The sequence below is a fragment of the Aspergillus lucknowensis genome (genome assembly GCF_044049455.1).
Source record: "Aspergillus lucknowensis strain CBS 449.75 chromosome Unknown BJX67scaffold_17, whole genome shotgun sequence".
In the NCBI taxonomy this organism is placed as follows: Eukaryota; Fungi; Ascomycota; class Eurotiomycetes; order Eurotiales; family Aspergillaceae; genus Aspergillus; species Aspergillus lucknowensis.
The window spans coordinates 432,713-452,986 of NW_027263561.1; the positions used below are offsets into that span (position 1 = coordinate 432,713).

Genomic DNA, 20,274 nt, shown 5'->3' on the forward strand with positions numbered 1-20,274 from the left:
ATATCTTGCATCTGTATAATTAATTATATATATATAACCTTCATATAGCTCTCTATACTCGCAAGTCCAAGGATATGCCCAGCACGTGACTCTCCCTTAATTTCTCTTGCTATGATCCTCAACGTCCAGGTTACCTGTAACCTGACCCGATTCGCCGGAGAACTCCACCGCGGGCCGAGGAGGCCCCTCGTTGCCAGATATAACACAGTGTATCTTCCTCGCGCTCGCTTCTATGATACTCTCAACGCTCGATAGCTCTATAGAAAACAAAAAAACCAGCTGGCTGCGAGCAGTAAGCAGTAAGTAATCAGCAGGAAATCACCTGCGAGGCATCCATCAAGCCCCTGAATTGGCCAAGGAGTCCCGTTCGCTTCATCATCTCAACCGCCTTTTTTGCATGAACTGCGTCTGTGAGGATTGCTTTATTTCTTATCCGTGTCACAGTTCTCACCTCCTTCATGCTCAAGTGAGTGATATTCTCACCTTATTCTTGCCGAACTCACCTGCACTTACCCAAGGTTTAGCCTCTCGCCCCCAAGACTAATAACACTCGGCGCTCGTTGCACCTTTATCGGCGTTGATAATAGTGGCCTACATGGCCGGACAACGCCGACTGGCTTCTACTCTCAGCCCGAGCTAAGAATTGAGCGAATGCGCACCAGAAGGCGCTGCACTGCTGACCGGAACAACAGGAATTGAAGCATCTTACATGATTGTGTTTCATTATGTGTCATGTCTGCAGTATAACTCTCTTATGCAGCCCGGTTTATGGATTACCTCTTTCCTACGTCCGTATCAATATTCACCCAGATATCCACCGTTCTCGTCACAGTAATGTCCCCAGCGGCTGTGTCGTGAGACCGGCCAGTACTTTCTGTGCTGTCTGCCCTAGCCGCATCACGACCAGTGGCAGTAACACCTGCAGTCTTTATGCATAAACCGTTTCCACCGGGCTCGGCTCGTTTCGGCTCGTCCAGTGGTCTTGACGACCTCTTCCTCCCACGAGAATGGGGAGACTTCGAGTGAGCACCTTCGGTGGTTCTAGATTCTACCCTGCTTGAAATTCGCGAAGAACGGAGCTCCAACTCCCCAGATATATGGACGTTGACTAGACCAGCAGCTAGACTGTTGATCACGCGGTAGAGCGTAGGGATGCATGCGGTTATAATGCTGGTGTTCATCATCACCCTGGAAGATCCGTAGGTTAGTATATTGGAAAGAGACAAGAAAGAGACAAGAAAGAGACAAGAAAGAGACAGCTACATACTGATTGCATACTGTCACATTGACAATAGTCCCTAGTCTCTGTCAGCAAGGCTCCTCTTCCTCTCTGAAGGGAACGCAGGCGCGGAAGAGACAGACAGGTTGTGTCGGTAGAATGCAAATACTGCGGCATGTAGACGAGTAGGAAGACATTAACAACAATCGCTCTATATGTAGTCAGTGTACTGCTATCTTTCTTCGGTGCCGGACTCACGCGATGCGAGATGCAAACAGTGCCATCACTTTCAGTCTGCGATCCCAGGGCATCTGGATATTCCACAGCATGCCGATCGGCAGGATGACGAGAGTAGCCTCGATCATCATGTTAAACGCCATAATGGGGTAAACGATGGCTCCCTGTGACCGTTAGATTGCGTGCCTTATCTGGAACCATTTGCTGAAGCCTTACCTCTCCAACGCAGCGACCTGGGTCGTATTTCCAAAACGGAGACTGGCATTGGAAGGCAGTCCCAAAAAGCACCAGTACTAGCCAAGTACCAATGGCAATCTGGGTCAAAAGGCAATATCTCTTGATAGTTTGGCTTGGATTTATCGATTGGATCAGATTGCTTGTCGACAGTTTGGACAGCGAAAGAATAACTGGGAGGAGCAATTGTGCGGCGTAATTCACCTGCATTTCAAGTCGTGTCGTCGATTAGCATCTCATTTTTTTCGTACTCACTTCGAATCTTCAACAGTGATTACCTTGTAATATGTATCCAGGGTGTCGCTGGACAGGACGTCACTGTGTTTTCCCATCCCATGGTCAACAGCGAACTGAATAAGAAGAGTTTGAACAAAAGCGACAACCTGTACCAAATCAGACCTATAGCACATGGATGTTAAAGCGCTTCTTACCGCGGAGATCCAAATGGGCAGATCGACCGAGAGCACCAGCCGCCTCAGGTGTATCATTGACGCTGTCTTGACCAACACCACGATGACCATGATAGAGAGGAATATAAAAGCTATAACGGAGACGATCGGCCCATGGTTATCAGGGCCAATCTCAGCCAGCGGCGGTAGGAGAGAAGGAGTCGACATGGCTGCAGACGGACAGACGGCAGCTGAGATGGTACATGATCATAAACAACGCTCTGAAGGCATTTCGATGGCGTCCAAGTCCAGCAAGAATTCGGGTTTAAGAGAAGGGATGAAATTTCTCAACACAGCCAAATTAAAGGCCGCGCACGCCCAGTTTTGGTGGCCGGGGTTGGTTGGAATTTTCGGGTGACTTCTGTCTCGCTAGAGGGCCGGGCCGCCGGGGTCTGATCATAAGTACGACCTGGTCTCCACTGAAGGGGGATGCTCAGACTTATAATCACTTGGGGGCCATAAAACCCTTGCTCAGACTAACTCAACCGATCGGCGGTTCCTTTTTTTCTTTTCCAAACCCGGGCTGTTCCAAGGTTGCTCTCGCATTCCCCTCTTCCACTTCCTGCTGGCATCATCTCTTCTTCCCGGGCGCAATGGAGTACAATCAGATCGAACTGGCAGGTGGCCGTCGCCACAAGTCTTCTCAGGACTCTATCGTTGAAGTTGGGCCGTCCCCGAGACACGGCCCCCAGGGAAAGCCGCGCCTCGAGGTAAGCAGTGATTGGGCAGGATGGACTTTGCGCATCTGCTGACGCCTTGTAGAGGTATCTTGGGTTCCTCCCCATGCTGGCATTTGCGGCCACTCTGCAGGCCTCCTGGGAAGCGATTGGAGCCAGTATGATCGCTGGTCTTTTGAATGGTGGTCCTGTGGTTCTGATCTATGGGTTGATGCTTGCGATTATCGGGTCACTGTCGATGGCTCTGTCGCTTGCCGAGCTCGCATCGATGTAAGTAACTGCTTCTTCTACTTCTACCAAGATTGACCGAGTCCAAAATAGAACACCTGTGGCTGGAGCTCAGTATCATTGGACGTATGAGCTGGCTCCGTTTGCTCCACGATTCCTGAGTTTTATGCAGGGTAGGCTAATCGACGCACGCCACGTCCAACGTGAGAACTGACTGAGTATAGGATGGATTACGGTTCGCCTCACAAATCTCCCGATCCGCCGTACGAGTCACTAACTGGTACTCTGCAGATGGTCTCCTGGTGGGCCAATGCCGCAACCTCGCCGTTCTTGATCGGAACACAGATCGAGGCACTCGCGATTCAGAACAACCCGAATTACGAGCCCAAGTCGTGGCATGCTACTCTGATCATCTGGGCAGTGCTTCTGATCCCCCTGGTCGTCAACATCTATGCGCGCCGCCTGCTCTCCGCCGTCGAGGTATTGGGCGGAATCATCCATATTGTCTTCTTCCCCGCGGTCCTGGTCACTTTGATTGTGCTGGGATCCCGTAACTCGTCCGAGTGGGTGTGGACACATTTTGAAAATTCGATGAGCGGATGGCACAATGACGGCGTGATTTGGTCTGTCGGGCTGTTGACTGCCGTCTACACCTTAAGCGGTACTTAAAAGTCACCCTTGTACCTCTGTATGAGACACTGATCACGGGCAGGCTTCGACGGCGTTGTCCACATGGCCGAGGAGGTAAAAGATGCTCGTCGTGTCGTGCCCCGGTCCATGGTCTTCAGCGTCATGATCAATGGGATCGTCGCGCTGGGGTTCACCATCGGCTTGATGTACACAATGGGTAGCCTAGAGGACGCGCTCGAGACCCCAACAGGGTACCCGATCCTCGAGGTCTTCTACGCAGCCACCAAATCCAACGCCGCAGCATCAGGCATGCTAATTATGTTCGTCTTGCCAGGTTTCGTCGCCCTCTTCAACGGGCTTGCCTCCGTAACCCGTCTAACATGGGCATTCGCACGTGACGAGGGCCTCCCCTTTTCCAATTTCTTCACACACATCTCACCACGGTACAAGATCCCATTGCGCGCGCTATTCCTAGTCTCGATCGTCATCGTGCTCCTCGCCCTAATCAACATTGGCTCAACGACCGCTTTCAACGCGCTTCTCTCTATGACCACTCTTGGCCAGTACATTTCATACCTCATCCCGGTCATTTTCCTGCTGATCAAGCGCATTCGCGCACCGCACCAGGTGCGCTGGGGCACCTTCCGGCTAGGCTTCTGGGGCATCCCTCTGAATCTCTTCACAATCGCCTACGGGGTCTATATCATCATCTTCCTGCCCTTCCCGCCGGAGTACCCAGTGACGGCCCGGAACATGAACTACGCGGCACCAGTGTTCTTAGCGGCGGTCCTCTTTGCCCTCGTCGACTGGTTTGTTCGCGGGCGTAAGCAGTGGCAGGGGCCGAGGATTAAGGTTTCAGCAGAATAGCCTGAATCTTCAATTTCGTTAACCCCTGACCAGGGTTGTCAGGGGTATTGCCAGGTTTCATTGAACACAGAGGTCCCTGGAGTTTTGGAATTAGGAATGCTAATGTTTCAACCGGCGGTACCCGCTTGGCTCACCACGGGGGCGCATGCTTGCTTTTGCTAAGACAAATATAGTATAGGCTTAATTCCGGAACAGGAAGCCATGGTTTTGGCCCCATATGAGATATTTTTACCTGATTGGCTGAAGATGAGGTGGTATCTTAAGGCAAGCTTTATAGACAGGGACCGGCAATTGCGGTCCGAGAACCAAGTCAGTATTGGGATACGATTAAGAATTTAATCTATTCTTTATTAGTTATTTATCAAAAGAGATAAAAATTTCATATTCCGAGCTATTTCGGACTGGTCACTTTATAGTTAAAGCTTTATGTATCTACTGGTTACCGGAGCAGATGCTTGTCACTGAGAAGAGGATCAGGGAGGCTGTTTTGCCCCGACCCAACCCGCGGGTTGGCAAGTCTAATCAATCGAGGATAAGAATTTGCACTTCATCACATTGAATAGAGCTATCTAAGTTCTGCAAAGTACTCTCGCAGCTGCTGTGACAGAATGATCGCCTGAGAGAATAATCTTAGTTTCTGTCTTACTTTGTTGCCCTTTGTGGCAAGAAGATTGGGCCGACTTACATGCTGATCTGTCATCATCGTAAAATGGTTCCCGGGAACAAATACCGTTGAAGTTTTCTGTAGAGTTAACAGTGATTCCCAACCGTAGGGTCCGAGATCATTCCGATCCTCCAATATCCAGCATTCAGTAGGGTTTGATGAATGGGCACCATTCGTACTGGGATCGACGCCTTCATGAGCCCAGATAATCAACGTGGTGGGTGCTTCTACGGCGGGGGCGATGGGAGAGGGCTTGTATAGAGCCAGGTTCTTCACCGTTGCATGGAAATGTGCTAGAAGACGCCCAGTTTTGTTGTCTTTGGCGACGCTTGGAGCAGATCTTTCTTCGTGTCTACCAAAAACGCCCTTGGAGGCCAAGCGATTAATGAGCGAGGAAGGCATAGGAGGAACGGTGAGCGGGCAGGGAGCATCAAGCAGGACTAGTGACTGGACGGTCTGACCGGCTTGTATTAACTGCTTCGAGGCTTCATACGCCAGAACACCGCCGACGGACCATCCGCCGAGGTGATAGATGCCTTGTGGCTGCTTCTCGCGGATTGTAGCGATGTATGTTTCCACGGTTGCCTCGATGCCGCGGTTGTACTCCTCTGGCGCGTCGTGGAACGGGCACACGAGTCCGTAAACGTTGAGATTTGGATTTATAGCATCCAATGCGGTGTAGGCGAAGGGGGTACCCGAGCCATCCGGGAAGAGAAAGAGGTTCGCTGTACCGCTGGGATTGGAGCGTCTCTGGAGGAGGACCGCTGTGGACTGCAGGCGGCGGGGCTCGGTTGTCTGCGAGCTGTTGGAGTCCTCGGACTGAGGCGTCTGCACCCCAAAACGCCGTGATAAGGCGCTGGAAACATCGCTCATGGTTCGGTTTTCGAGAAAGAAGGTTGTCGGCAGCTCGAGGCCTGTCTCTCGCAGCCTGGCAAGGATTGCTAAGCTCATCAGGGAATCGATGCCGAGTGTGCTGAGGTCTGCGGAGGGTTCAAGTTCGTCCGGAGGGATACCAGTCTCCTCGAGAACCAGGGATCTTACCAGCTCTGTGGTGTCTTCGCTGGAGCTGCCTGGCGTGGAATGTTCTACCACTGTAGACGGGGGCAGGAGGGCCTGGGGATGAAAGGAAAGAACCGGCTCTGGGACTTTCTGCGGCACTGGACTGCTATTGACGGGTCGCTCGTCATCGCCTCCCTGGTTTCCATGTAGAAGAGCCAGCAGGTCGCGGATCGTATGGCAGTTCATTAGGTCGGCGTGAGATAAAATAATTCCGAATTGCTCGGAAAGGCTGCTAGCGAGGGTCAAGGACATCAGGGAATCCACGCCCAGGTCCGCGAGCGTGTCGCTGGGAGAGAGCTCAACGGATTCCAAGCCGAGTTCGGTGGCAATGGCGTTGAGAAACGCATCCCGTTGCGTAGACATGGCAGTAGGACGGGCCTGTAGCGCGGCAGCGGACTTCTCTGGCGTGCGGTCTGCGGGATTCGGAGCCTCCGTCAGTGTTTTCTCACTGGGCCTCTTTCGACCGGCTGGCGGCAAAAGCATATCAAGCACAGCCCGTGGAACTCTCTGAAACCTTAGATCTTCTGCCAACCCTACAACCTCTCCGTTGCAGATGATCCAGACATTGCCCCCGACCATGCCCTTTTCTTTCGGGAGCATCCTGACATACACTTGATACTGGCTGTTCGAATCCAGAGGCTTTGCGAATCGCAGACCGTCCCACCCATGAGAGATATAGACAGCGTCGTTGTGGTCGACGGAATCGCTACCGTTCATGATAAACCCTGAAACGTGTAGCAATGCGTCGATCCAATACGGACTGAAGAGAAATCCCGAGTCATCGCCACGATCGTCCAACTTGATCGTTGCGGCAGCTTCCAATGAACCGCTGTCAAGCATGACCCGGTCCATTCTCTGGTACTGGGGCGCGTAATCCACCAGGACGCGAAAGAGTCGGTATGCAAGACGGCTGGTAATCTTGCTGACTTCGCCGGTAGACTCGGCGAGCTTCTGGAGCGTGGAGATGCGGTCTTTGATTAAGTATAGGTCGTGAGACCATCGTCGTAGCCATTTTTCCGGGGATCCGAACTCAATGCAGCAGGTTGCGTGCTTGGTTTCTGTGCTGTGCGGTGGATATGACGGCGAGAGGGACACGTACTCGAGCCTGATGCTCTGCTGCTGTCGATCCGGGCGTGCATAGACGCGCAGAACCCTGGTCTCTTCGTCTCGTGAGGGCTTGATAATCAACGGGTGGTGCACTTCCATCGTGGTGACATCGTGGCCGGACGAGGTGAACCCGGAACCTGGGCGCTGTTGAATATGGTGGGCAATGGTGAGGGCCACGTCGGCGTACACTGACTGGAATGGAGAGATTAGCAAGGGCTCGAAAGCATCGATATAACTTTCGGCAGGCTACTACTCACAGAGGGGCAGAGAGCGGACCCATTGACGCGGTGCCCACTAATCGCAGCATGTATCTCCGGGCTCGAGAGGTCCGTTTCGAAGATTACAGCGGGGCTTACTCCTTCGTAGCTCTCGCTCACAACCCGATGAACGGAGTTGGACAGCTTCGTGGGCGATGGCTTGGATTCCTCCTCGCGTTGATGGGATGCTAGCAGCGGGGGATCCCCCTTGCGCAACGTCCAGTTGTTCTGATACTCGATCCAGTAGTTCTTATTATCGAACGCGTAGGCGGGAAGAGTGAGCAGCCGACACCCGCTCTCGAAATCGCGATGGTACTCGGACCAGTTGATCCTGAACCCCATCTCGTGGAGTGCCGCCAGAGACCCGACGAGGGCCTTCCAGGGATTTTCCTTGCGCCTCAATGTCGCGAGTAGCGTCGGTGGCGCATCGTCGCCCAGAGCGGACTGAACCATCCCCGAGCAGATGGGATGGGGCCCGACCTCGACGAAGACGGTCGAGTCTGAGATGATACCACGGGCCCTGGCGTTTCGCAGCGCTGCAGCAAACTGAACAGGCTGGCGACAGTGTTGCCGCAGGTACCGTGCATCGATCTGCTCCCGCGGTCGTAGCACACGGCCGGCGACGGTACTGATGATGGGCAGCTGCGGCTCCCCCATGTGCACGACTTTGGCTACCTCCTCGAGGTCGTTGAGGATCGGCTCCACCTGTGCGGAGTGGAAGGCGTAGGGGACCTGGAGCCTCGTGGACCGGATCATGATCGCGGTCAGGTGGGCTTCTACCCTGTCAATCGCGTCCTTCGCGCCAGCCAAAACGGTCTCGCGCGGGCTGTTCGCGCACGCGACCTCCACGGCCGAAGATAATGCCGTGGGGAGAGCCTGCAGAACAGACGCCTCGTCCATGGCGACGGCAAGCATCGCATGCGAGTACATCTCGCACCGGCTCTCCAGTAGCCTTGCTCTGTATCCCACCAGATATATCGTATCACTGATTGAGAGCACGCCGCTAACCTGGAGAGCCGCGTATTCGCCCAAGCTGTGGCCCACAACCGCAGCCGGTTTGATCCCAAGCGAGCTCCACAGGCGGGCGAGGGCGACTTGGATACAGACCAACCCGATCTGGGTTTGCATTGGCGACAGCAGGGCGAGGTCCCCAGCGCTCCCGTCGATGATCGGGAGGAATGATGGGAACCCCTGCTGCCGGGCGATGCCGTCGAAGTGATCGATATCAGCTCTGAATTGGGATGAGGTTGTGTATAATTCGCGGGCAAGTGCGGGATAAGCCGCACCCTGGCCTGTGAACACGAAGAGAACCGGGCGTGGGCTCTGGGCGGTGCTGAGTGTTGGGAGACCCAACTCACGCTTCCGGTGCAGTGCCGCCGTGATCTCATCCAGGGAGCTTCCTGTGACGCTGACCCGGAAGGCGTGGTGCCTGCGTCGGGCCGTCGTGGTGTACGAAAGGTCGACGGGGGATGTGTCCGGGTTGGCAGACAGATACGCAATTAATCTCTCGACGTTTTTCTGCAGTGCGGACTGTGTGTGTCCAGAGACTGTGACTGCGTGGAGGGGGCGAGCATCCTCAATATCTCGGCGCACAACGGGAGTTGGTGGCTCTTGGATCAACAGGGCTGTGTTTCCTCCCTGGGATATGCGTCAGCAATGATCCCTAACCGTTGTAGACCGGGCCACCCGGGGGTGGGGGAAGAACAAACTGCGGCGCTGAAATTGTTGACGAGAACGGTCCTTTTCTTGCCGTTCTTCGCGTGGAAGGGAGTCATCGTGAATGGGATTCGAACGCTACCCGGATCAGTCTCTTCTACCAGCGTGCAGGGCCAGCATGCGATGGGCTTACTTTCGCGCGCTGAGGTCGGGGAATCCGCGGTTGATCTCGCGCTTGATGCCAATATGAGGCGGGATGGCAGAGTGTTTGAAGATGAGCATGGCTTTGAGCAGTGAGGCCACTCCAGAGGACTGTTGGATGCCGTCAGTTTGGCCCCATAATCGCAGTCCAGAAGTAGAAAAAAACTTACAGCCTCGCCGTGCCCGATATTGGCCTGACTCTGTTAGCAGTGGCGCCTTCCTCAGTAACGCACAGCGTCATACCTTGACGGCCCCGACGTACAGTGGGTTATCTTCCCCCCGGCCCCCTCCAGCGGGCGCAAAAACATCCACCACAGACCTCATCTCCGTGCCATCCCCGGCCTGTGTTCCGGTCCCATGCATCTCAACGTAGCCCACGTCCGCGGGATCGACCCCGGATTGCTCCAAAACTTCGCGGTAGAGGTTCGACTGCGTCTCGGCGTGCGGGTGCGTGATGCTCATGGCATTAGAGGAATGGTTCGTCCCAGCGCCCAAGATAACGGCCAAAATGTTGTCTCGGTCAAGTTCTGCATCCGTAAGGCGCTTAATAATGACACTGCCCACCCCATCGGCGCGGCAGTACCCGTCTGCGCCGTGGTCGAAGGTCTTGCATGAACCGCTTTGCGAAAGGAACTGCCCACGGCTCAGTCCGGAGAAGAGGTCCGGGGAGGTGAGCACGCTGAGACCCCCTGCAACGGCGGTGTCACAGTCGCCGTTCCATAGCCCCGTGCAGGCAAGCTGGATGGCTGCGAGGCTGGACGAGCATGCGGTGTCGACGCTGTAGCTTGGGCCGGTGAATTTGAAAAAGTAGTTGATGCGGCCCTGTACGCATGGGAGTGAGTGTCCCGTATTGGGGCGAGTGGGAGAGATGATGGGATACGTACCGGCCCAAATGCACGAATGCCACCGGTGATGAAGTACGTTCCGATATCTTGGGCGGCATTCACGTCTCTATAATCATCACTTGTCTGTCCATAAAACGTCCCCACACGGTTGAGCGCCGTGGATCGGGTGCGATCCGGCACAAAGCCTGACATCTCTAGAGCCTCGTATGCCGTAACCAGGGCGAGGCGCTGCATCGGGTCTGTTTGAAGCGCTTCCCGCGGCGACATATTGAAGAACCGGGGGTCGAACTCTCCGGGGCGATCGATGAAGCAGCCGTAGGGGGTCCAACTGGTATTTTTAGCCTTGCCGGAGGGGTCAACGTGCTTCTCAGCGTCGAATCGGTCTTTAGGGATCTGTCACCGAGCGAGGGTTAGCCAAGGGTCCGGGAAGAGAAGACTATGTCAGTGCCGCTTACCACTCGATGTAGATCCAACCCGGCTTCGAGGACGCTCCAGAGCGCCTCGGCGGTGTCTGCACCGGGAAATCGACCCGACATGCCTACAATTGCCAGCGGGGCGTGGCTGAACGCGGCAGAAGGTCTGTACTCGTCCGCTCCAGGTTCCAGGGCGACGAGCTCGTGTACCGAGACATTGGTCTCTGTCAGGTTCTGTAGCGTTGCAGCGAGACTATCGGCCACGGTAGTAGGGCCAACTGCGTCGATTCGAACCGAGGGAACGGCGTTGTCTTGTATGACCGAGACGCACCGGTCGAGGATCAGATCTAGCCGCAACGGGGCTTGTAGCGTATGATGGACGACGGTCTTGAACAGGCCCAGAGCGTTCGGCGAGTCCACCGGTTGTCCGGTAAGTGGAGAAAGAAGAGTCTTGAGTGCCTTGAAGCTGGATAGCAGGTCTGCATCAATCCCACACCGGGACAGGAAGCTGGGGAAGTCCAACACGGTGTGTATGTGGGAGGCATGGTAGCCGGCGAAGATTGGCAACCAAATAATCTTCCTCGACGGCTGGGAAGCAGTCAGGCTCTCTGCAAAGCGGTTCAACGCCGGAGGCGAGCCGCTGATTGTGACGCTCTTGAGTCCCACGGCGCTGACGAAGCACCGGTGGCGAAGCGAGAGATGGCCGCCGGCATCGTAGATGTTGAGGGCGGAAAGGGCCTCGTCTTCGGTCATTTTGGGGATGGCGATCGACCAGCTGCCGAGCGGGGTGCCTTGCTCATGGAGCATGCTGCTGGCCGTCGCGGCCTGGAGGCCCATCTGGAAGGCCATCGAGACTGTGGGCACCGCAAGCAGTTTCATGTCATCCAGGGAGGCGGACGCCGCATAGGCAGCTGCCACGAGAGACCCGGTGCAGAGCCCGACGACGGTGATGGACGCATTGTTTTCGGGCCGGCGGCCTCGGCCTTCGAAATATCTGCAAGCAGCTGGTTAGATGGGATTCATGAGACTGTATGTGTTGCATGGAGAGAAACCGGAAAATTTGCAGCAGCTGGGTGACGCAGAGCAGGGCGCTGCTGATGGACGGATGGCAGACACCACTGCTTTCGTGATACAGCCTGGCGAGGTCGTGGATATTCTTGAAGGCAGGAAGGTGTTCCCGTTGAAAGGGCCGCAGACGATCGGACTGAGCCCTCAGCGCTGCGCTCGCATCGCGAAGAAACTCCGTCTGGGCGACGCTTTGGGGAGCCCCGAGCAGGAGGATCTTCAGCAGCGCAGACACATTGCTCGTCTGGTCTCCCAAGACGACCAGGTTGAGCCGGTCTACTTGGAGCGGCCGATGCATGGCGGAGGGCGTGTACCTGCAAAACTTGCATTTCGACATGCCCCGGCAGCACGTATTTAGCCAGACAGCCCTTCAGGCTGCTTCCACTGGGGTTCCGAGCTCCTTGGGTGAGATGTGCAGGGGCCGAAGGCGCATGGCTGCGGCGGGTTGCGCCTCAGATTGAAATTCGCCGACCCGTCACGTCAACGGCTGATCAGATCCAGCTCCGCCGTTGGGCCGGGGGTCCGGGGTTCGCAAGCATTTCCTGGTTGCCCTTGCATGCACGCCTTCTGGGGCCCACCGCGCTCGGGCGTTTGCCGGTCTCGGTGGGTTCTCCAAGAGTGGTACCGTGCTGTCGGTGACATGGACGGTGCGAAATCCTGCACCTGTCGGGGCGTGCAGGGGCTGACCGGCTGGATGACTGGGCCTATACGAGGTCTGGCCAGAGACACGAGCCGAGACATGGGGCTCTCGAGCTGAGAATCCCCCCGGGTGTTGTCACTACGTTCAAGAATGGCGAAATGGTGCGTGATACGACCGGCGCTGCGGTTTGTATTACACGGCTCGTTGCGAGCTGCATGGTAGTGAAGAGATGCTTCGAGGCTATAGCTGGCTACTTGATACACAATCTCCTTCTCAGCCGTAGAATAGCGGACCTCTACCGAGCCCTGAATAGCACCCTCGCCGTCTGGTTCGGCAGCCGAGACCGATCGTACCAGGTTGGCATGGGCGCACGGGCATCCTCCAGCCGAATCTCGTAGTGTAGCAGAGTATGGGCCAGAAGCAATTTGATCTCCTGAGATGCAAAGAATCGGCCAGGACAGGCGTCCTTGCCGTGCCCGAAATTGATATGCGTCGGCGAGGTCGTGACAAACTGATACCGGTTCTCATCCCCCGGCTGATCGCGCAGACGGGACCACCGGAAGGCGTCGAAGGTCGACGCATCGGCGTAGATGGAGTCGTCGAGGTACATGGCGTGCATGGGCACCAGGACGTAGGAGCCCTTTGGGACGGTGGTGCCGTTTGAGAAGGTGAAGTCCTTGATGACGGCTCGAGTCATTTGCGCTGCGGCCTTGGTTAGCGTATTTGCGTTGCGTTACGTTGGCCTGGGTAAACTGGGAACTCACAGCTCGCAATAGGAGCCAGACGTTGGCTCTCCAGCATGAAGCTGTCCAGCTTGCGCATGCGAATCAAACCCCGTGCGGTCCACCCGTCCTCCTCCACCACTGCCGCGATCTCAGCCCGTAGCTCCTCGTGGATATGCGCGTGCGAAGCCAGATCATATATGCAGTTCAAGTACGTCACGCTGGTGGTATGCACAGCTGCAACGTTGAGGTGCAGGAGGCGATACAGCACCCTCTCAGGGTCCCGCTCCAGGGCATTTGGCGCAGTATCGATAACCCACTGCAGAGAGTCCACGGGCCTGTCTTTGCGAGGCCTCTTCTCCAGCGCCTCGGCCTGCTCCAGTCGATCCCTGATATACGGGATCAGATGCTTGCGCGCGATCTTCTGCCGCTCCTTGACGTCGGTGACGAAGTACGCAACCGTAGACTTGAGGAAGTCTGGCCACGCGCGGAGTTTATCTGCACCGCCGAAGACATCGATGGTGTACCGGATGGACATCTGGAGATACTCTTCATTGCGACAGAGTGGTGCACCGACGAGAAGCCGGTTCGCCGTCCGTGTGGCGATGCGGTGGGCAGCACGAGCCATGACAACGGGTTTCCAATCTTCAGGCTTGGTTAGATGTGGCGGAATATGCGAGAGCCGTAGGATTGGCTTACCAACGGGAGCTCCAATTTCCTGCTCAAACGCCAGGCTGATTTCATTGCGCAGGTCGTCGATCTTCAGCTCCAGATTTGGAGTAAGATGCGTCTTGACCAGATGGAGGTGGAATTTGTCCGCCTCCACGATCGGGGAAATTGTGTGCTTCGGTTGTTGCACCTGAGATAGCGTCAGTACTTTTGTAACTTGTACTCTGGGGACACCCTTACATCGTTTGCCGCTTTCTGAGAGCTCAGATGGGTTGGCGGCGCTGTTCGGATCTCGTCGATGAACTTCGGTGGCACGACAATCACCCAGCGAGCCGGAGTGCGCAGCTGGTAGAACAGCCCGAGCTTGGAGAACTGGACGGTGTGAGACTGGTGGACGCCTTGGGTATTCACACCCCGTACCTTTTCATATCCTGCCCGCAGAACCCCCGGGCTATCGCGAAGGTACTCGAGAGAATCGTACCAGCTTCCAAAGAGACCGGAGTGGGTGCTGTAGACGGGCAGATTGGCTCTTTTTGCGCCAAACGCGAGCCTGAAGCATAGAGGCACAAGAGAAAGTGCTGGGAGGAGGAGCGCCCACTTCTGGGCGCCGGTCGCGAGAGTCATTAGATCGTCTAGGATTGCCATATTGCTCGATACTTTGCTGAGCAGGCTGCTGAGTGTTCGGCTGGACCGGCGACTGTCTGTATATCTTATCTGACCTTACGCTTTCTCCTCCACAAACCAGACATTCTAGCACGGTAATACCATGGGAGATTGACTAGGGATAATGATTGGGCGTTGCTATCGCCATCGCCGACCCGTCAGAGGCTCCGTCGGAGGTTTGCCCTCGTGGCGTCTCATCGCCGATGCAGATACGAGGAGTGCCGGTCCTGACTGCGGATGCTAGTCTGTTATTATCTGGGTCGATTGGCATCCAGAGTCGTCCGAATCAGACGTTCCGAACTGAATTCAGCTCACAATGTCAGACTCAACAGTTCTGCTGGAACTGGCCGCTACCATCTCCAATGCTGCCCTGGCCATCACCCGCCACACCCTTGAGTCGTCGGCTCCTGCTCCCTCATTCTTCCCTCGAAGCTCTACAAAAGGAACCATAAATGGCAATGTCGTCACCCACAAGCAGGACAGTAAGAGCGAGCTGGCTGAGAAGGAAGCCCTAAACGCAGCAGCCTCCCTCATCCAAGCATCAACGGACCTCCAGATCCTCGTCTCAGGGCCGGAAAACTACCTCAAGAGTTTGTCGTACGGGGTATGAAAATAGTTTCCTCGAATCGCCGTATCTATCTAACAACAAGTCCATATAGTACCATGATATCACCGCTCTCGCTGTCGTCGTAGAATTCAACCTCGCGCAGCACGTCCCCCTCGACACGCCGATATCCTTCAAAGAGCTCTCTCTTCAAAGCGGATGTTCGCTGGGCCGCCTAGAGCGTGTCCTGCGTCTGCTCTTCGTCCGTCGAATCTTCTACGAGCCTCGCCCCGGATACATCGCTCACACCACGGCCTCCCAGCGCATGGTCACTAACCCAGAGTTAACCGCGTTCCTGGGCCATTGCACACACGAGGCGTTCCCCGCTGCATCGAGGCTAGTTGACTCGCTGCGCAGGTACCCCGATACGGAGGAGCCGAGCCAGGCTGGGTTCAACATTGCCTTTGGCACGGAAGACCCCTTGTTTACGTTCCTGTCGAAACACCCCGCTAGGTTTGACAGATTTAACCAGGGGATGGCCGGGCTGAGTAAGAGTGGCGGACGCTCAGTCCAGCAGGTTGTGCAGGGGTTTCCGTGGGAGAGTCTCGGGAAGGCGACGGTTGTAGATGTAGGTATCCCTTCCACGGAACGTATCCTCGTGTTAATCAGGATATGTAGGTTGGCGGTGGGAACGGCCACGTATCACTCGCTCTGGCGGAGGCGTATCCAAAGCTATGCTTCGTCGTTCAGGACCTCGAAGCGGCCATTGCTTCGGGGATCGGGTCTCTGCCCTCTACGCTGCAGGACCGGGTGCAGTTTGAAGTGCACGATATGTTCGAACCCCAGACGAGAAAGGGGATTGACGTATTTTACCTGCGCCATATCCTGCACGACTGGCCGGACGATTACGCCGTGAGGATCTTGAAGAATCTGGTTCCGGCGCTGAAGTCGGACTCCAGAATCATCATCTCGGACTCGGTAATTCCCCCGCCAGAGGAGCTGCATGGGCTGCACGAAAAGTTTGTCCGGTATGTGCCGGCGACGTTTCTCATGTTAATCGGTCTTGATAAGGAACTGACCGGGTTTAGGTACCTCGATATGCAGATGATGGTCCTGCATAACGCGCGCGAGCGGACTGAAGACGACTTTGCCGAGCTGCTGGAGAGAGCTGATCCGCGGTTGAAGATTAGGAAAGTCTGGAGCAAGGGGCATGATGCTGCGGCTGGGACTATCGTAGAGGCTGTGCTTGAGTCACCTTGAAGAATATGCGTACCCTGTCTGGATAATCTTGCCCGTAGATAGAACTATGAGCGCAGCGTTCCAAGTCTATTGTTCACCTCAGCAGATACATATGCCTTGATTTCTCTTTCCAAGACTGCCACATGAAGATGGGGAATTCCGTGGAACAAGATAACAGAGCTGCCAATGACGGTCTACTTCCCCCTTTCAAGCAAAACTCTCGCCTCGTGCAATACATCGTACCCAAAATTATGCTTCATAAACTCTCCCGGCGAGCTCGGGACTTCCGCTCCCTTCGGCAGATAGCGTTGCGCCTGCTCCCTGATCTTCCACGACTCGTCTTGTCCCGCGTTCGAGAAGATCTGGATAGCGGATGCCCGATTCAGGCGCAGTTTCTCAAACAGCTCTAATCTGTGGCGGATTTCCTCTTCTGTAGGTGTTGCGAGGTCTGCAAATACTTCGGATAGAGCGCCTGCATCTTCAATGGCTTGGGCGCCGCCTTGGCCTTGGTCTTGGGAAGGTGTTTGTTAGGGAAGATGAGCTATATGTGAGAAGGAGACGTACGAGGAAGCATGGGGTGTGCTGCGTCGCCGATGAGAACTAATCGGCCGCGGGTCCATGTCGGGATGGGGTCTCGGTAGAGGAGAGGCCAACGTTTGATGGAGGTTGCTTTTCTGGGTGGTGGGTTAGAAGCGGTGTCGAAATTACTTGACGCCCGACTTACTTCAGGATGGCGATTATGGCCGGGTGGAAGTCATGGTAGTGCGCGAGGAGGTCGTCGACGCTGGCATCGCGATCCCAGTCTATGGGTGTGAGTGGTGGCTACTATACCTAGGGTGAGAACGGAGCATACCTTCTCTCTCTGAGGCATTGTCCGGGTTATATGAATGGATTCCGACAAAATTCTGCACGGTATTACTGGCAAGTGCTCATCGTTAGCTGTTGCACTGCATGTATGGCTCAGCCAGGGCTGTTCGTACTTCGCACAAGGATACCACACCAGCCGCCGGAGGTCACCGGCGACAAGTACTCTCATCACCCCGTCCTCGAGGAATTTTGCAATCTGCGGATCCTCCCGCAGCACCTCGGTGGGGATCAAGAACCGGAACGCTGCAGACCCCGTTGGTGCGGCAGGGACAGCGTGTCCGATGATCTTATGAATTGCAGCTGTATGCACGCCATCTGCAGCAACGATAAGGTCCGCATGGTGTAGCGAACCATCGGACAACGTCACTGAGCCTTCCTCAGTGTCGTAGCCCACGACCTCAGAGCGCAGGGCAATCTCGACCGGGACCCCCGGCCCCGGTGCTGTGGCCAAGCGCCGCAGTTCCGAGTGTAAATCGACCCTGTGCGCAAAGAAGAAGGATGCCCCGTAGGTCTGCGGGAACTGGGAGCAATCAACCTCCACCAGGGGCTTGAGGGAGGCGCCCGGGGCGACGATCTGCCGGCATGCAGGCACCAGGCGAGCCAGGTCGGTGTTGAAACCCCACTGGAGCAGGATGCGCGAGGCATTGGGGCAGACATTGATGGCCGCGCCAACCTCTCGGAGGAATGACGATCGCTCGAAGACCTGAGCAGATCGAGTTAGGTGCTGGCATTGGATCTTCCCGTCAGCTCTTACCTTGACGCGGTGGCCAGCGCGGCGGAGCCCGATCGCTGCTGACAGGCCGGCGATTCCGCCGCCAACGACGATCACATTCATAGTTGAGAGGACGAAGCTGGGAGACGAACAGAAGTGAGGTGCGGCGGAGCGTTCTCGAATGCTTGTGTTGCCCTCCATCTCGACCCATGCAGATGCTCTAATAGCGAAGGTCTGGCGGCCAGCGCTGTGGAGCTTCGGAGCCCCAATTGACAGACGTCAAAACCACCGATTGGATGGCGTTGCAAGACGCGTCGATCTCCTAACTCGATGGGGGAATGGCCTGGCTTTGTCGCTCGTATAATCCCTGGCTCGTGTCATGCCTCGGCGCTTTGGCACAAAAGACCGCCAGAGCCCCATTTGCACCTTGAGCACAGTTGTCAAAGGAGAACTCGGGCAAGGTGGACATCGGGGGAAGGGTTTCCGCAATTTGTCCTAACGAATTCGCGGATCTGCTGCCTGAGTGGCTGTGGCGCGAAGCTTGGGAACTTGAAATTGAGAGTTCGACGCTGCCTGGGACTCCTTTGCCTTGCGCGTTGCTTCAATCAAGTCTTATTTGCGTGTCTCGCCGTTCGCAGAGTGTAACTGCTCCTTCCTTTCCATTGCGAGACCGAGTTGCATGCGATAACCCTGGAAAAATGAGTGCCTCTTCAGCTGAGGAGCGCGATCCGTCGCTCAAGCACGTCGACGACGCATCAAAGAAGAGCAAGCTGTCCTCAGAAGCAGATGTCGAGAAAGAAGCTCCTCCCCAGCCAGCTCCGACAGGCCCTCCAACACTCCCTCCACCACCAAATGGCGGGCTCCAAGCCTGGCTGCAGGTCTTTGGGGGATTCCTCTTCGTCCTGAACACATGGTAAGTCTTGCAAGCTGCAAAATATATACATACGGGGCATTACCTGACTCTTCGCAATACCAGGGGAATGGCCAACGCGTTTGGGATCTTCCAGACATACTACACCACCACCCTCCTCCCAGAATCGAGTCAATCCTCCATCTCCTGGATCGGCTCCATCCAAGGCTTCCTGCTCCTCTTTGTCGGTGTCTTCTGCGGCCGTGCCTTTGACGCCGGATACTTCTACCCCGTCGCCGGACTCGGCATCTTCCTCTCCGTCTTCGGAATGATGATGACCTCGCTCGGGACGAAGTACTACCAGATCTTCCTCGCGCAGGGACTCTGTCTCGGCGTTGGGTCGGGGTGTCTCTTCACACCCTCCATTTCCCTGGTCGGGACATACTTCTCGACGAGACGTGGCCTCGCGACTGGAATCGCAGCAAGCGGGAGCAGCGTGGGTTCGTACCCACACAGTGTCCGAGAACCTAATACACCCCTAACTGACACACCTTCTCCAGGCGGAATCATCTTCCCCGTCCTCATCCGCCGCCTCATCGTAACCGTCGGCTTCCCCTGGGCCGTCCGCGCCATGGCCTTCATTATGCTGGGCACCCTGACCCTGGGGATATCCCTGCTCCGCCCGCGCCTCCCACCCCGCAAATCCGGGCCCGTCGTGGACGTCGTCGCCTTCAAGGATCCGGCATACACTACGTTTGTGGTCGGCCTTGCGCTGGGGTTCATGGCGTTCTTCATCCCGTTCTTCTACGCGGAGAGCTACGCTTTGAGCATCGGCGTCGATGGCGAGCTGTCGTTTTACATTCTCAGTATTATGAATGCCGCAGGAATGGTGGGCCGGTTGCTCCCGAATGCGATTGCCGATAAGTATGCCACTTGTCTATTAATACCGTTCATATGATATGACGAGTTGAGATCTAAAAACTAATGTGCGGCAGACTCGGAAACCTCAACGTCATCGTCCCCTGCGCGTACATCTCCGGGATCAACGTCCTTGCGTGGATCTCCGTCAAGAACCTGGGCAACCTGCTCGCAACGTCAATCATGTACTCCTTCTTCTCGGGCGGCCTGATGGCGCTCCCGCCGGCTGTGCTGGTCGCGCTGAGTCCGTCGCTCAACCAGATCGGGGTGCGGGTTGGGATGGCGCTCACAATTGGGTCGTTGGGTGTGTTGATTGGGTCACCTATCGCTGGGGCGATCTTGACGCGACAGAGTAAGAGTGATGGCGTCGGGGGGCTAGAGTATACGGGGACGTTGGTGTTCACCGGCATTGCGCTGTTGATTTGCGGAGCGTTCATGAGTGGGACGAGGGTGATTAAGAAGGGGGTCAAGTGGGAGAAGGTGTAGAGTTACGGTCCTGTTAGGGTTGGAAGTATATGTATGGAGAGTATAACCGATTTAGGGCTATTTGCTATTCTGAGTTGAAGAAGACCAACGCGCGGAGATAGATCTAGATACTAAGAGGAAGCTACTGGACTACGGTTCTCAATAATGCCATCTTCA

General features: G+C 55.7%; 8 protein-coding genes across 8 annotated transcripts; 3 read left to right on the forward strand and 5 right to left on the reverse strand.

Moving 5' to 3' along the window:
- Window positions 1-149: 149 nt before the first annotated feature.
- On the reverse strand, window positions 150-788 carry BJX67DRAFT_352390 (uncharacterized protein). Its single transcript, XM_071029013.1, has one exon. The coding sequence runs from the start codon at window positions 722-724 to the stop codon at window positions 569-571; it is 156 nt and encodes a 51-aa protein (XP_070886823.1). The 5' UTR covers window positions 725-788; the 3' UTR covers window positions 150-568.
- Window positions 704-2,414, reverse strand: BJX67DRAFT_352398 (uncharacterized protein). The gene is made up of 7 exons (XM_071029014.1): window positions 2,122-2,414; window positions 1,969-2,073; window positions 1,673-1,894; window positions 1,478-1,620; window positions 1,363-1,430; window positions 1,268-1,298; window positions 704-1,188 (listed from the first exon to the last, which is right to left on the reverse strand). Exons 1-7 carry the CDS (start codon window positions 2,305-2,307, stop codon window positions 774-776), a joined length of 1,170 nt encoding a protein of 389 aa, XP_070886824.1. The 5' UTR covers window positions 2,308-2,414; the 3' UTR covers window positions 704-773.
- A 166-nt stretch (window positions 2,415-2,580) lies between these two features.
- Window positions 2,581-4,948, forward strand: BJX67DRAFT_352400 (putative amino acid permease). Its single transcript, XM_071029015.1, has 6 exons — window positions 2,581-2,849; window positions 2,902-3,086; window positions 3,138-3,217; window positions 3,269-3,279; window positions 3,336-3,705; window positions 3,757-4,948. Exons 1-6 carry the CDS (start codon window positions 2,733-2,735, stop codon window positions 4,539-4,541), a joined length of 1,548 nt encoding a protein of 515 aa, XP_070886825.1. The 5' UTR covers window positions 2,581-2,732; the 3' UTR covers window positions 4,542-4,948.
- Window positions 4,949-5,106: 158 nt separating this feature from the next.
- On the reverse strand, window positions 5,107-12,106 carry BJX67DRAFT_387682 (type I polyketide synthase; the record flags this gene model as incomplete). Its single annotated transcript, XM_071034259.1, has 10 exons — window positions 5,107-5,157; window positions 5,227-7,563; window positions 7,629-9,266; window positions 9,338-9,422; window positions 9,478-9,596; window positions 9,656-9,679; window positions 9,729-10,307; window positions 10,370-10,723; window positions 10,786-11,737; window positions 11,796-12,106. The coding sequence occupies 10 exons, from the start codon at window positions 12,104-12,106 to the stop codon at window positions 5,107-5,109; spliced, it is 6,450 nt and encodes a 2,149-aa protein (XP_070886826.1).
- A 637-nt stretch (window positions 12,107-12,743) lies between these two features.
- Window positions 12,744-14,463, reverse strand: BJX67DRAFT_387683 (cytochrome P450; the record flags this gene model as incomplete). Its single annotated transcript, XM_071034260.1, has 5 exons — window positions 12,744-13,150; window positions 13,213-13,815; window positions 13,870-13,990; window positions 14,080-14,211; window positions 14,260-14,463. 5 exons carry the CDS (start codon window positions 14,461-14,463, stop codon window positions 12,744-12,746), a joined length of 1,467 nt encoding a protein of 488 aa, XP_070886827.1.
- Window positions 14,464-14,818: 355 nt separating this feature from the next.
- On the forward strand, window positions 14,819-16,306 carry BJX67DRAFT_371805 (S-adenosyl-L-methionine-dependent methyltransferase; the record flags this gene model as incomplete). Its single annotated transcript, XM_071031140.1, has 4 exons — window positions 14,819-15,106; window positions 15,162-15,674; window positions 15,725-16,074; window positions 16,135-16,306. 4 exons carry the CDS (start codon window positions 14,819-14,821, stop codon window positions 16,304-16,306), a joined length of 1,323 nt encoding a protein of 440 aa, XP_070886828.1.
- A 173-nt stretch (window positions 16,307-16,479) lies between these two features.
- Window positions 16,480-18,065, reverse strand: BJX67DRAFT_380784 (putative salicylate hydroxylase; the record flags this gene model as incomplete). Its single annotated transcript, XM_071032864.1, has 6 exons — window positions 16,480-16,796; window positions 16,850-16,959; window positions 17,010-17,088; window positions 17,139-17,203; window positions 17,266-17,855; window positions 17,907-18,065. 6 exons carry the CDS (start codon window positions 18,063-18,065, stop codon window positions 16,480-16,482), a joined length of 1,320 nt encoding a protein of 439 aa, XP_070886829.1.
- A 497-nt stretch (window positions 18,066-18,562) lies between these two features.
- BJX67DRAFT_380785 (MCT family MFS transporter) lies at window positions 18,563-20,118 on the forward strand (the record flags this gene model as incomplete). The annotated part of the gene is made up of 4 exons (XM_071032865.1): window positions 18,563-18,777; window positions 18,841-19,214; window positions 19,275-19,638; window positions 19,710-20,118. 4 exons carry the CDS (start codon window positions 18,563-18,565, stop codon window positions 20,116-20,118), a joined length of 1,362 nt encoding a protein of 453 aa, XP_070886830.1.
- Window positions 20,119-20,274: the final 156 nt, after the last annotated feature.